The 15,310-nt window shown below is 44.5% G+C and overlaps 1 protein-coding gene across 1 annotated transcript in view; it reads left to right on the top strand.

The window, feature by feature from the left end:
- The window catches only part of LOC121285481 (phosphatidylinositol 4-phosphate 3-kinase C2 domain-containing subunit beta-like), a 247,697-nt gene that overhangs the window by 163,043 nt on the left and 69,344 nt on the right, over nt 1–15,310 (top strand). Inside the window, exons 22-24 of the mRNA XM_041201950.1 lie at nt 8,676–8,768; nt 11,695–11,824; nt 12,282–12,418. Coding sequence (XP_041057884.1) covers nt 8,676–8,768; nt 11,695–11,824; nt 12,282–12,418 — 360 coding nt within the window. The remainder of the gene's footprint in view (nt 1–8,675; nt 8,769–11,694; nt 11,825–12,281; nt 12,419–15,310) is intronic.

Genomic DNA, 15,310 nt, shown 5'->3' with positions numbered 1-15,310 from the left:
TGTAGCCACAGTATTTATAATGCTGGTCCAGTTCAGTTTCTGGTCAATGGCAAACCCCAGGATCTTGACCCTGCACATCTGATCCTTCTTCTTCCTTGTCCTGTTCCTCCAATGATATAAGGCCTTTCTCACTCTCTGCCTCCACAAGTGTCACTCCCCTTTGCTATGCCATGTTGTACAGCATGTAGCATACTACCACCATGTGGGAGACCCTGGCATTTAAGTATTGTAGAGCTCCACTGGAGCGGTCAAGGCAGCAAAATCTAATCTTGAGCAGGCTTATGGTCAGTGACCTACTCAGTGAGGATCCTGGTATGCAGGTGGCTCTTGTTGTAATGGCCCTGGGCTCAGTTTGTGGATCTCGCAGAGCTTTAGAAACCACATCCTTAGCGGGTATCCCTTGTCGCCCAAAATTTAACCATGTATTTGGTAGGTGGGATGGAAGAGTGGAGGCAGGCTTGACTCTCTCAGTGAAGAGGCAGCTGCCTGGAAAACATACACAGACTTGAAGGAAGATCTTTCTGTGGTCACACACTATCTAGACATTGATGGACTGGTAGGCCTTCCTATCAATGAATCTGTCAGGCTTGTCACACCTGAGCCCAGGGCTGCTATTTTCAATGGCAGCCTACCTTGGGACAGAATTTGTGCAAGCCTGGCTGAATGTCCTGATGCCACTTTGGTTTCAGATTTTTGAGCAGCCCCAGAGTTGCCAATGAGCATATGCCTGTTTCTTTCCCCCACCAACCCCAAAACCCACTGCATGCAACACCACCCCCCCTCCCCCCCACCCCCAGCCGTCCCTGAGCCTTTCAAACTCTTTACTGCAAAAGGTCTGCATACTTGCACCATTTCCAGAACTTTTCTGTCCTTCAGAATAGCTTCCTGTTCCTTTTCGAATGGCACTATGCTGACGTGGTTTACGCAACCTTCTAAACTCCACTCAACGTTGTGAAGACCCCAGAGTTACTGGATCAACACTCTGCTGAATGGTCCCTCCCATGTCCCTCACTGTGTGTGCATGTTCCCAACTTTTCTCCTTTTCCAAGCCAATGAGAATGGTTGGTGTCAGAAATGGGGGCAAAAATTCCAGATCTGCACCCCGGCCACCATTTTTCTTCCCACCTGACACTGCGGTCCCTACCAGGCCTGGGAAATCCAGCCCTTGCCCTTTCTAATGAGGAGAGCATGGACTGCAGGGGTTCAAGAAGGCAGCTCACCACCACCTTCTCAAGGGCAACAAGGGATGGGCAATAAATGCTGGCCCAGCCAGCGAAGCCCACACCCCGTGAATGAATTTTTTAAAAAGCATAACTCTGAAGGGATTTGACTGAGGTCTTTAAAATAACAAAAGAATTAAATTTGATCCATGTGGATAAGCTATCTCAGTTTGGTAGATTAGGGCAGATGATTCCCATCATCTGCAGTACAGGCATAAATTGAGTATTGGAGAATGTGTCACCCAGTCACAGTGGACTCCTGGAACTTGTCTGATCATTTTCAGGAGTTAGAGAGGAATTTCTCAATGGATGTTTTCTCCCAAAATCGGCCTAAGATTTTAAGGCTTTCAGGAGGTTTTGCTGTGCTAGGGGTAAGGGGGTAGATGATTTGCATGAGCCTTCTCAGTATGGGGCAGGCTTAATGGTGTAAATGGTCTTTTCTTATCCTTGTTTTCATATGTCCTTTGACAATTAGATGAGATACACGAAAGAAAGAAGTTAGATTTATATAGCATCTTTCATGTCCTCAGCATTCTTTGATGCACTTCACAGCCAGTGAATTACTTCTGAAGTGTAGTCCCTGTTAGGAGGAAGATACCAATTTGTACATGGCAAGGTCTGAGAAGCAGCAAGTGAGATACCTGACCAGATAATCTTTTATGGTGATAATGATTCAGGGATAAACCTGCTCTTCTTCGAGTCTGCTACTTTGGTAAAGGAATTTTATTAATACCAATTAACGCTGGTTAAGCCACAGCTAGAGTATTGCGTGCAGTTCTGGTATCCGCATTATAGGAAGGATGTGATTGCACTAGAGAGAGTGCAGAGGAGATTTACCAGGATGTTGCCTGGGCTGGAGAGTTTTAGTTATAAGGAGAGATTGGATAGACTGGGGTTATTTTCCCTGGGGGAGAGGAAATTGAGAGGAGACATGATTGAGGCGTATAAAATTATGAGGGGCATGGATAAGGTAGACAGGAAGGAACTTTTCCCATTGGTGGAGAGATCAATAACCAAGGGGCATAGATTTAAAGTAAGGGGCAGGAGGTTTAGAGGGGATGTGAGGAAGAATTTTTTTCACCCAGAGGGCAGTGGGAATCTGGAACTCACTGCCTGAAAGGGTGGTAGAGGCAGAAACCCTCATAACATTTAGGAACTATTTGGATATGCACTTGCGATGCCATGACATACAAGGCTATGGGCCTAGTGCTGGAAAATGGGATTAGAATAGTTAGGTACTTGTTTGGCCAGCGCAGACTCGATGGGCTGAAGAACTTTTTTCTGTGCCGTAGACCTCTATGACTGTATGGCTCTATGACCACCTGAACAGGCAGACAGGACTTCAGTTTACATTTCATCCAATAGCCAGTGCTTCTAATAATATAGCACACCCTCAGTACTGCACTGCAGTGTCAGCCTAGGTTAGCTGCTAAGCCCTAGATCAGGGCTTAAACTCATTACCACTGATCTAGAGGTGAGCAAGCTAGTGCTGAGGTAAGCTGACACTTAACTTGAAAAACTGGGAGGGCAAGATTCTTATCCATAATTTCTTTCTTTCATTATTGTGGGAGTGGCACATAAATTAAAAGTTCCTTCCATTTTCTGACTTAGTCAGCAATTCAGAAATCAAAAAGAACAAGAGGGAGTGCTTTTGTTGTTCCTGTGGTTGGAGCTACAGATATTTGTGTTAAGAGACATGATTAAATATTAGGAATCAGCACTTTCAGAACAATGCTCCATTCACATTTTATTTTATAGGTTGATGGGTGGACAGGACTAGGTGCAAGTTAGGATGCAGGCAGCAGAGTTTTGGGTATTCATTGCCACAGAAGACTGTGGAGGCCAGGTCATTGAGTGTATTTAAGACCGAGATAGATAGGTTCTTGATTGGTAAGGGGATCAAAGGTTACGGGGCGAAGATGGGAGAATGGGGTTGAGAAACTTATCAGCCATGATTGAATGGCGGAGCAGACTTGATGGACTGAATGGCCTAATTTCTGCTCCTATGTCTTATGGTCTTATGGAGCTTATGGAGGGCGAAAGGTGGGAGGCCAGCCAGAAGAGCAATGGAACAGTTAAGTCTAAAAATAGCAAAAGCATGGATGAGGGTTTCATCAGCAGATGGGCTGAGGCAGCAGCAGAGACAGGCAATTTTACAGAGATCGAAGTAAGTGGTCTTGGGGACATAAGGCAGGAAATTCAGCTCGGGGCAGGCTGAGGGGCTGAATTGCCTACTCCTGCTCCTGGCTCTTATGTTCTTACAGTCAAAAATGAAAAAGAGTGAGGCATGCTCCTGGTATCCTGGCTAATATTCCTCCCTCCCTAACCAATAGCACAAAAAAAACAATTCATGTGCTCAAGTTGGCTGTTGTGTTTGCCCACTAAACATTAACTGTACTTCTAAAGTAATTCATTTAGTGAATTTATGAAGTACTTTGTGATTTCCTGAAAAGATTAAAGGTATCATATAATGACAAGTTCCTTCTTTTATTTATTGTAAAAATCATTATAATCACAAATGAACTGTGAAGTATTTTCACTCTGATTCTTTGTGAGCAGGCACAGTCCAGTTGACTCTCACCTGAAAAATAGTACTCGTGGTAATGCAGCAATCCTTCAGTCATGCGTTGAAATGTCACCCAACAGTTTAGATTCAAGACCCACTCCAGGATTTCAATTCACAATCCTCTGACTCATGCAAATGTGTTACTAAGCCAAGCTAAGTAGAAAATTAAATAGACTTACCCTTCTGATAGATCTAAATCTTATTTCCAAAACATCAAAAATATGCCAGAGTCAAAACTTCTCAGAGTTCCAAACTGTAGTTTGTGCACCAGCATCTCTCATTTCTTCTCCAACTCAACAGATCACATTTTATTGCAGTTAAGAAAAATTGTTTACCTAAAGGGTTAAATATTCACATTCACCCAACAGAATGGAATGCCGATTTTTAAATTTGAAAATAGATTGAAATCCGACGCAGAGTGAGGTGAATTTAATGATCTGCATTCTCTGATGCCTGGAAGTCACAGGGGAAATAAATTATAAGAGTGTAATAACCTTAAGGCCAGTGCTTAGAGCAAAATTGCTTCAGTTCCACAGCCTTAGCTTGCAATCTTGTATCGCAAGCAGTCGAACAAAATAATTTGTTAGTTGTTTAAATGAGGCGCTTTGCTGCGATTAGCTTGACATAGTGATTCAAAACACATGGATCCAAGGTCCAATGCATTTGGCATACACTTAGGAATAGTTTCTATAGAAACATCATATGAACCAGTACAAAATGGTTATTACTTGAGTGTGATTAACTTTCTCCTAATGCAGAAGGGTGTGTACTACATTTGTATGGTGTATTATGCTGACACAAAACCTTTTATATCTCAGTGTGAAATAATTTTCAGGTTTCTTTTTCTCAGGTTTCGGCCTAGAAGTTATGGTTGGCATCATTCTCATTGGAAAATCTAGGCTTTAGCATTTTTTCTTGGTTTACCATTGCTCATTCATGTAAAGTGTATAAAGAGGGAACTTGCTTTTTATGCAGCATTTTCTGGTCCTCAAGATATGCCCAAACCATTTCACAATTGATGGAATTTATTTTTGAAACATAGGCGGAATTTTTCTAGCTTTGCCAGTGGCAGGAGTCGTGGTGGGTGGGAGCGGAAAGCTCAGAGTGACGCCAAACGTTGGATTTTCGTCGGCGGGAAAACAAATTGTAATTATCCATGCAGCATTTTCCTGGCGGCCTAATGCCGGGTCGACTTTTCCGCTCATCCATGTCAGGAACCTCATTTGCATGCATTAGCATATCATGAACGCTCATTAAAAACGCAACTCAGCAGAATCACGTTCTTCCTCCTAATTATATGCCATGACGGTGGGAAATTAGACCAATCTGATTCACGATCAGATATGAGTGGCATGCACCTGCCCACTCTTAACTTTGAGGTACGTACAACATTGAAAGCCTACCAACAACAGCACTGCTCCCACTTGTTGCTGCTACCAAAGCTGCTTTCTCAGACGAGACTGTGGCGTTTGCAGACAGGGCTGCTTACACGTGGTACTGCAGGATGCAGGCAGGACTGCTTGCACTAGATGCTACAGGGCGCAGGCAGGGTTGCACTCTACCAGCAGAAACCACCATGGAGACAGTGTGGGGGTGGAATAGGCAGAGACATAAGGGTAAAGGGAACAGGGGAGGGAGGGGTGATGGTAGATGGAAGGATGTCTAGGGTGGGTGAGGTTAGTGTGGCACAACAGGGAAGGGGTACACACAGACTCATGGCTGGGGGTGGTGGGGGATAACTGCCAGACCATCATAGTTCTGGGACTGAGACTAAATAGTAGTGGTGACAGATTAAAGGCAGTCCTGGAGCTTTGTGGGCCATGCTACAGGGTTATACATGGCCCACATGTGATCCCAGTCCAGGGAGGGACTAGGCCTGTCTGCTCAATGGGCATGGTGCACAGCATGGTGTGGAGGGCATGATCAGTGCCTCACACAGTAGTCCTGGGTGTGGCAGGCTCGATACTGGACTGCAGATGGGATGGTCATGGTCAGGGGAGGCATCTGCAACCTGTAAATGGGGAAAACATAATAAAGAGGGGAGTACTCAAAGCTCTTTGGGGGGCTGTTCCTCTGTCTTGACCATGCACGCAGCCTCAAGATGGGGATGGGTTAGGTCCACATGGGGCAGGGGGACACCAACAGTGATGGGCTCATGGCAGAGAGCAGGAATGTCCACAACAAGAACAATTGGTTCCAGGGTTACTGGGGGAAGCTGGTGAATGACTGGAGGGAGGTCTACCTGCATATCATTGGCATTCCTGGATGGTCGGGAGATGTGAACGGTGACATAGGGAAGGGTCAAAGCTGGTCTGGAAGTGCAGTACCACCATGTTGAGACACCAAATCAATGATGCAGTGGCACAATGCAGAAGACATACCTGCGACACACTGATAGCCACAAGGTTTCAGCAGGAGTAAGGCCCAGTCAAGGGGACCCGAACACATTTCTCCTGTCCCTTGATGTCATGCTAGTGATTAGAAAGCCCTTTACAAACAGTGACATCACAAGCGAGGTCAGCATTCAGCCTTGGACCTGTAACCCTCAAGGATAACAAAGCCCTCATTCTTGGAAAGGTCCGCACTCAAAGCTGCATATAGCTGGTGTGTGAGGCAAGAGGCAGCACACCAGCACGCGCCCTGCCTCAACTGCACATTGTGCAGTCGTAGTCACCGGAAGGGCTTTGAGCGGCCACAGAGATTTGCACATGGTGATGGCTCCAGGTCATGTGCTTTCACAACTCGCAATGAACAGAACTCAGTGTTGATGATACAACATTACATTTAACCCTCCAAGACACATGAGCAAACATAATTCTATGGTGTGTTGCGGGGCTTAAAGGATCAGATCTCAATATGCATTCACTTTCAGGATATGGCTTGACACATCTCTCTTACAAGACACAAGGTCCAAGAGGCTAACATGGGTCTGCTAAACATCACATGAATCTGAGGCACACAAAAGGATGCAATCACGGAGTGGGAGTTTGGGGTCATCCTTGAAATAAGAGGGTACATAGATTCATATGCAAGAGGCATTCACTTGATGAGACTATTTTCATGAACTCCAAAGATTTACAAAGGTACATGATATATACAGTGAGTGAACACCTGTGCCACCATTATGCTTTCAGTATTTCTTACTTTTTCCTTACCCTACCACTAGTTCTAGGTGCACCCCTGACATCCCCAGCTGAGCTGGAGGCAGCCTGCTGACCGCTATGCCCTGTTGTCTGTGATGACCTTGGCAGGTGTCCTCTGGAGAGCTGAGGCCTGGAGGGCCCCCCCTGCTTCGGGTCTCCCTGCTGTGAGGCAAGTGCTCCTTCCTCGGCCTGTGGAACTGGAGCTGATGGGGTCATAGAAGATTGGGAGTGAATGGACACTCTGAACACCTAGGGGCTGAGGCTGATGGTCTGGCTGGACCTCTGTCTGGGCCTGCTGATGCCTATATGAGAGAGGTGGATAGACTTAGTTCATGAGCAGGCAGAATGCAACATTGCACATCGATCACTGAGAGTGTCAGGATGTGATCAACTCATGGAGGGCTCATCCATACCGGCTTTCTGGGAGAGGCCGATCTCGCCTTCACCACAGGATCCCTGCCCTCTCCTGCCAGCTCAGTGGCATCCTCCTCGAAGGGAGTGAACTCCTGTATGCCCGCCATCCCTCTGCCCATCTGGGATCTGTTGAGAGCTCTGAAGAAGGGTCATACAGACTCGAAACATTAACTCTGTTTCTCTCTCTACGGATGCTGCCAGACCTGCTGAGTTTTTCCAACATTTTCTGTTTTTGTTTTGGATTTCCAGCATCCACAGTATTTTGCATTTATCTCGGGATGCGTGGCTTCTTTCTCTTGGGGGCCATCTCAGGATGTACAGACCACACAACTGGGCTGCAGAGAGTGAATATGTGTTTTTGGGTGGTGTTTAAATATGGTGCCAGGATCTTCAACCCCATAAGGTGGACAAATCAATGCCTGCCGCACCATGTGATTCAGAGAATGGCTCGCCAATGCATAATTAATGAGGTTCTGAGCATAGATTTGGACACAAGAACTTGCCCAGCGGGAAACATGCCACTTTTCCCTTCGCGCCACCACACTTTGTCTCCAGTGTTAATGTTGAAATTGTGCTGCAATATAATACATGTTTTAAGTTGGTAATTAAGCACAGCTGTCCCCAGTTGGGGAAGGATTAGGGAATCATTGCAAGAGTTTATAAACCAGTTCACATTGGGTATCCAGGGGTTTGTGACTTTACTTTTCTGTCTTGGAAATCAACCTGTTTTAAGGTACAGGCTGGCTTCAGACACATCCTTCCCCAACATACAATTATCAGAATTAACATCCAGAATGGAAAATTTCACCCATAGTCACTGCTGCTTTTTTAAGTAAACATGGCAACTAATTTATGAAGAGCATGATTCCACAAACAGTAATGGAATAAATGACTAGCTCGTCTATTTCTGGAGGAGGGGATTGGGGTATTCGGGTTAGCCAGGACAGCATGGAGAACTACCTGCTCTTCCAAATATCCCATGGGATCTTTTTCAAGCACGTTAGCAGAAAGACAGAGGCTCAATTTAACATCTTACCTGAAAAGCAGGACCTCCTACAAAGCCACAATTCTTCAGTAGTGAACAGAAGTGCCAGCCAGTAAATGATGTGTTAAAGCTAGGAGAGGAACTTCAACACATAACCTATTGAATCAGAAGGAAAGCCCCACCATTGACAAAAGGATACAGTTTAGCCTATCGGTCTTTGTTGGCACTTGCAAAAGCAATCCAATTGGCCCTCCCGCTACCTGTCCCTGCTTCAAACATTGTTCCAGTACAAATGTTACCAATTTGTAATGATACTTACATATCTATGTTTTTCTCTTTGTGAAAAGGCATGTTCATATTTCACCTCAAATGCTGTTCCTCTGAAGATTTCTTTCATCAACGCAGACCCATTGGGCAAAAATATCAATGTGATATACAAGGTAGGGCTTGAATGATTCAGGAAAACTTAATTGTGGTATATCTGAAAAATCCCAATTCAGCATTGACTGAGTGAGGATTATTTATGAAATCAAAGATCTTTCTCTCTGGTTGTCAGAGTATCACTGGTAGATGTGTGAAGCATGTTTTTCACAAACTATTGGTGGAATATCAAAATGGAACATATTCTAAAACAGTCCTTGGAGTTTCAGAGTGGATATTCCTAAAAAGACCAATCCTGCACCACTGCCACTGTTCAATATCAACAACAGGCAGCTGAAATTGTACCAGTTGGTCCAATTGCTGAAAAACTGTTGTCATGACAAAAAAATTGCAAATACAATATGGTATCCAAGGAGATAATGCATTATATTTTATGTTTAAAACGCCCAAAGACCAATGCAGTTGACAAGAAGCAATGGAACCAAATGAAGTTATGAAGGAATGAATGAAGTTGAGGTGAGAGTGGCTGCCCTTGACATCAAGGCAGCATTTGACCGAATGTGGCATTAAGAAGCCCTGGCAAAACTGGAGTCAATGGGAATCGGGGGGAAAACGCTCCACTGGTTGGAGTCATACCTAGCACAAAGGAAGATGTTTGTGGTTTTGGGGGTCAATCATCTCCGCTCCAGGTCACCGTTGCAAGAGCTCCTCAGGGTAGGTCCTAGGCCCAACCATCTTCAGTTGCTCCATCAATGACCTTCCTTCCATCAAGATCAGAAGTGGGGATGTTCACTGATGATTGCATGATGTTCAGCACCATCCATGACTCCTCAGATATCGAATCAGTCCATGTTCAAATGCAGCAAGACCTGGACAATATCCAGGATGGGACTGACAAGTGGCAAGTAATATTTGCACCATACATGGGCTGGGCAACAACCATCTCTGACAAGAGAGAATCTAACCATTTCCCCTTAACATTCAATGGTATCACCATCGTCGAATCGCCCATTATCAATGTCTTGGCGGTTACTATTGACCAGAAACTGAACTGAACTAGCCATATAAATACTGTGGCTACAAGAGCAAGTCAGAGGCTTAGACCCTGTGGCGAGTAACTCACTCCTGACTCCCCAAAGCCTGTCCACAAGGCACGAGTCAGGAGTGTGACAGAATAGTCTCCACTTGCCTGGATGAGTGTAGGTCCAACAACACTCATGAAACTTTACACCATCCAGGACAAGGCATTGGTGGCACCACATCCACAAACATTTGCTCCCTCCACCACGACACACAGCGGCAGCAGTGTGTACCATCTACAAGATGCACTGCAGGAACAAATTGTGGAAAAGTCAAGGAAAAGGGAAGGGAAGAAACATGGGTAGAGAGTGAGGGAAAGATGAAGGATTGGGAAAAAGAGTGAAAGGGGATGACTGAGAGCAGAGTAAAGGAAGGGTGCGGGAATGGAACATTCAATGAAATTCAAATTTCATTTCAAGATAGGAGGGGGAAGCACTGGAACAGAGTTTGAAGAGATATCTGAAGAGGCTAATTATAGAGATACAGCAGATTTCATTTTTTGCGTGGTACAATTTTTTTTTATGGCCTGGATGTAAATAGCCAGAATTAATTGTTACACTCATCTTTAATGGGAAAAGAATAGGTATCAGTGCAACCTATGTTCTTGCACTGATGTTTTGAAAGCTCATTCAATAATATATTACTATAATAATCCTATAGATCAGTGAATATTGCCTCTTAGTGCAGACTGTTAAAATGACAAAAGACATCCAGTGAATAAATTTGCATTTATCTGTAAAATGTTAACTGCTGAACCAATCTGTGTGTGTCAACACTCAAGAATGTGGCTAGTAGTTGTTTAGTCTTTGATACGTCACTGGATGTGAGTAGATATAAATGTCACAGCAGTAAGATCAGCTCTCATGATGTAAATAGCATACAAACTATATCTGTTTTATTCCTTTTAGTGTTTGAAAGCTTGGTAAAATATTTGGTAGAATCATGTATCACTAGGATGGTAGAAGATAAGTTATGTGAATCTTGATCTATTCTTGTTTAGAATTTCCTATGCTCCAATGTAGGGAGCCCAGGATTAATTCAGTTTATGGCTGGCTGCCTTGCAGAGAGAAATATAAATATTTTATTTTAGTATGTTCATTTTGAAGTTATATTAGATTTTACGAATTTCAAGAATTGAGTGTTCATTCGGATATTATGTTTCACTTGGAGACTGAAATGCCAGTATTTGCAATGCTGAAGTCAAAGTCTGATCCCACCAACAAAGGCCCATGTGCACAAGGTTGCCTGAAACAATGAGAAGCCCAAAGGGAATTTTCTGCAGCTATAAAAGTGTAGGCTAACTTACTTCACTTAAAATAGCCATTTTAGTATTCTGTAGTACACTGAAAGCAAACACAACTCTGAATATTGTCTTTATATAAAGAAAGTTAATCTCCTATAATGTTGTACATCGGAGTCAAGACTAAGTATAATCTTCAAATAAAACATGAATCGTGGCCAGGGTTTACTTTGACCATTTGTACAGACATAACACGATGCATGTTTTAAAGTTAAATACTCTTTTTTTTTTACATTTTCATTATAAACTCTGCATACACATATTAAATATATTAAAAATATTGTGTTTGTGCCCAGTTCCTGTCTGCTGCAACAGCGTGCACTTCCTGTGACTGCTGTACTTGAATCCTGTAACATTTTCCCAGTCTTACTTTAGTTGATAATACCTCTACTGTTACAGAATAGTATCTCCTTCAACTTGCTGTAACATATAACCTCAAAAGTCTCATATCTAGCAGACAGTTCCTGTAAATGTCACACTTACTCCCTGTTGTTACTAAACTATGTACACTTCAAAACTACCCCAGGAGCAATGTCATTGGGGGCATCTATTACTTTCTTACTGGATTTCCAAACTAATTGGTTTTGAACTTTCCCTCTTTCCAGTCAGGAGATGACCTTCGACAAGACATGCTTGTTCTACAGATGATTAAAGTGATGGACAGGATATGGTGCCAGGAGGGGCTGAATATGAGCATGATTGTCTATAGGTGCATATCAACAGGAAGGGGGAGAGGTCTGTGTTGTAGCATGTTGTCTTCATTATTAGAGTTTTAACCCTTAAATTGCAGTAATAAGCAGTTTATATTTCTGACATAACAATATTTCATGCCGGCCAGTACTCACTGGACTGAGTTGCTCACCATATTTGGTTAATTATTCATGTGTTTATATCAGGGATTTCATGTAAGCATTTCCAGCATCACACTGATACCCCAAAAACTTAACAAGTAAATACTCTGCATGTATTAACAGCTTGAAGCAGATGATAGCAAGTGTGGTCTACAACAATTACATAAAATTATACTATCTTTCATATGCAACTTACTGAACATCATGCTTAAGTCGTGATGTAAATTCAGCACTTATATTGGCTGTTGTTGTACAGTAATGTGCTTAATGCAGATAAAAGCAATTCAGCATGTGCATGACCTTTTTGTGCTGCTACACTCAAACTATTGGACTTCTTGCAGGACTGGTGGAGATGGTCCCTGGTGCCACGACACTCGCCAAGATCCATATGAAACATGGTATTATTGGGCCGCTCAAGGAAAATACTCTTTTAAAATGGTTCCAGGAACACAACCCCACTGAGGATCTGCACAAGAATGTAAGCTTTAATTAGATGTTTATTTCATGAGAAAGACGCTAGCCTATGCTCCTCTTCTGCTAAGTATCTACCTGTTACATAACCAGAGATCTGGGAGCTAATCACATTCAGCTCAAGTTGTTTTCATTGCCTTTCCTGAATCTTCTCATCTTTTACCATTTGTGGTATATTGAAGGGAACTTAGAATAGAGGAAAGCAAAACGTGGATTGAACCTGCCATTTCTACCATCAAAAGAACACTAGAGAGTTTAAATAGTAGCAAGGATGATAACAAATTGTGAAGAGAGTTTCACAGAATCCATCATATTTTCAACTTAGATTGGGAGCAATTATGAGTTTGGTCTTTAAGATGCTGAGAATTTGATAATGCAGATGCAACAAATTATTTGACTTAGATTGAAAGGAAGAACTAAATGCAGGTTTAGAATTAATAAGCCTCAGCTAAGATTGAATAAACATTTTCCAGCCATGGGCTACCATTAGGTAAAGTCACCATTCCAGCTGTCTCCACAGGGACCTGTGCTTCAACGTTAGGACTACAGCACTAAGTTCCAATTTCCAATTTCTTCTCAAGCAGCTACCAATGTATATGAGAAACAGACTCTCAGGAAAAACAGGCACTTAACTCCTGAAAGCAGCTGGTTAAATGCCTGCTTGACCAACTGACTCCAGAAAGTGACATTAACCAGACGTTTGTTGATTCAGGTCAGCATAAAAAATCCTACAGCACAATTCAAAGAAGAACAGCTATCCTAGCATATTAGCTGATCAGGAAATCCTGGAAATATTCAGCAGGTCAGGCAGCATCTGTGGAGAGGGAAAGAGTTAAAGATTTCAGGTGAATGACATTTTGTCTGATTTCCAGCATCCACAGCATTTTGCCCTCGTATTAACCGATCAATAACCTCATTGTTTTTTGTGGGAACTTGCTTCTCCCTTCGCCCACATAACAACAGCGACTATACTTAAAAAATCATTAGTCGTGATATGCCTTAGAACTTCACCCCAATTTTCATTGCTCCATCAGTGGTGGCCATGCATTCAATTGCCCAGCACCTAATCTTCAGAATTCCCTCCCTGAACCTGTCCACCCATCTCCTTCAATCTCAACCTTTAGGTGCTCCGTAAAACTTACACCTTTGACTGAGGGCAGAATCATCCCAGCTTTGCACAAAGTGTGATATCGGGCGGGCAGAAACTAATTTTACTTGCCAGCCGCAATGGCGGGTTTTCGCGCAGTATTGTCCCATTCCCAAAGTTTCCCACCTCATTAATAATGCATTCACGGGAAACGGCTGGTGGGCAGGCTCAGATTTTCCCACCATGCTGTAGTCTCAGCCACTTCCTCACTCCGGGCACCACCTTTAAAGCGCACCAGAATGCATTGCCTACTTCATGTCTTCAGACCAGGACTGCTCCAGGCGACAGATGGCCCCGAAAGCAAAGGTGACAGCAGCCCCCAAATTTAGTGACGTCTCTCTGGGGTGCCTGCTGGCCGCAGTAGAAGGCCACTACGATATTCTCTACCCCCACTCTGACTGTAGGAGTCCACCAGAGTCAGCAATCCGGCCTGGGGTGTGTGGTGGGAGCAGCGGTCAACGCCACCAGAGCACAGAGATGGTCAGCAATCCAGTGTAGGAAGAGGAGGAATGCTGTCAATTGTTCCTCCAGGGTAAGTCAACCACCTCATCACTCTCAACTCTCACACTTACAAACCCATCACACATCCACAGGGATCTCACACCTCAAGGCACAAAAACACTAACTCTCACACACACCCTCACATCTCCATCAGGCTCATATCCTCTGGAGCTCGCATCCTCATCCTGTCCATGGCTCCACTCACCACACAAACATTCCACCCAGTGCCATGTGTCCTGCTCACACTCTCTCCATCTGTTTTCATGCAGGAGAAGCTGGCTCACAACAGCAGGGAGAGGTCTAAGACCTCTCCAAGCCCACATTAAGCCCCTCACTCACTTTAAGAGCATGCCATTGCACTGACTATCGGGGTGAGGATGTGGACTGTGCCTGGAGTGACGGTGAGGTCAGCAGTGAACACCCACCTGAGGATTCTGCACCACATCATCCCTCTGTCAATGCAAATGTGAGTGCTCTCTCTCCTGCTTTTGACTCTGCTGCCATGCACTAATTATCTCTACTTTGATTCACAGGGAGCTTTGTAAAACGACCAACACCCTCATTCAGCCTGTCCCTCAGCTCCATCCACATCCTCAGCTCCAGCAAAGAGGACATCTCCTCCAGTGAAGAGCTAGGAAAAAAACAGCCTGGAAGATCTGTCACAGCGCTTACCCACACCCTCCACCAACACAGAGACACACACCTCAGTAGGACCTAGATCTAGAGCAGGCTCTGGTGGTCTGCAGCAGGAGGAGGCAGGTTCAGCCAAGCTCCTAAGCACTTGGAGGACTGCTGGGGAAGAGGATTCTGTGAGGTCCAAGTCAGATGATGATCCTCTGGAGTCGACCTTCCAATTCATTGTGGAGAGTCAGCAGAAGGTGAGGGAGCATCACGCAGAGCTTTTGGAAGTCCTCAACAGAGTGGCACACGAGTCGGAGGAGTGCACCCACCTGTTCTCTGATGCAGCGGTGCCCATATGTGTGCACATGGAGGGCTCTATTGGAAGGATGCTGGGTGCCATGGAGACCTGGTCCAGCAGAACGCGGAGATGCGAGCAGACCTGCACTCCATCGCGGGAGCCATGGGTGAGTCCCTGCAGTGGCAATATGAGAGGGAAATGGGGCACCTCGACATCCCTCCAGGTGCTCGTTCTCCTCAAGCTGTCAGGCCGGGGAGGAGCGGCAGCTGGACACCCCTGGTCTGTTACCTCTGAGTCCCCTTTGCCTGTGACCCCCTCAACCTCATCCTCTG

The sequence above is a fragment of the Carcharodon carcharias genome, chromosome 13 (genome assembly GCF_017639515.1).
Source record: "Carcharodon carcharias isolate sCarCar2 chromosome 13, sCarCar2.pri, whole genome shotgun sequence".
NCBI lineage: Eukaryota > Metazoa > Chordata > Chondrichthyes > Lamniformes > Lamnidae > Carcharodon > Carcharodon carcharias.
The sequence above is the reverse complement of the archived record's forward strand: the minus strand, read 5'-3'. Positions and strand labels throughout refer to the sequence as shown.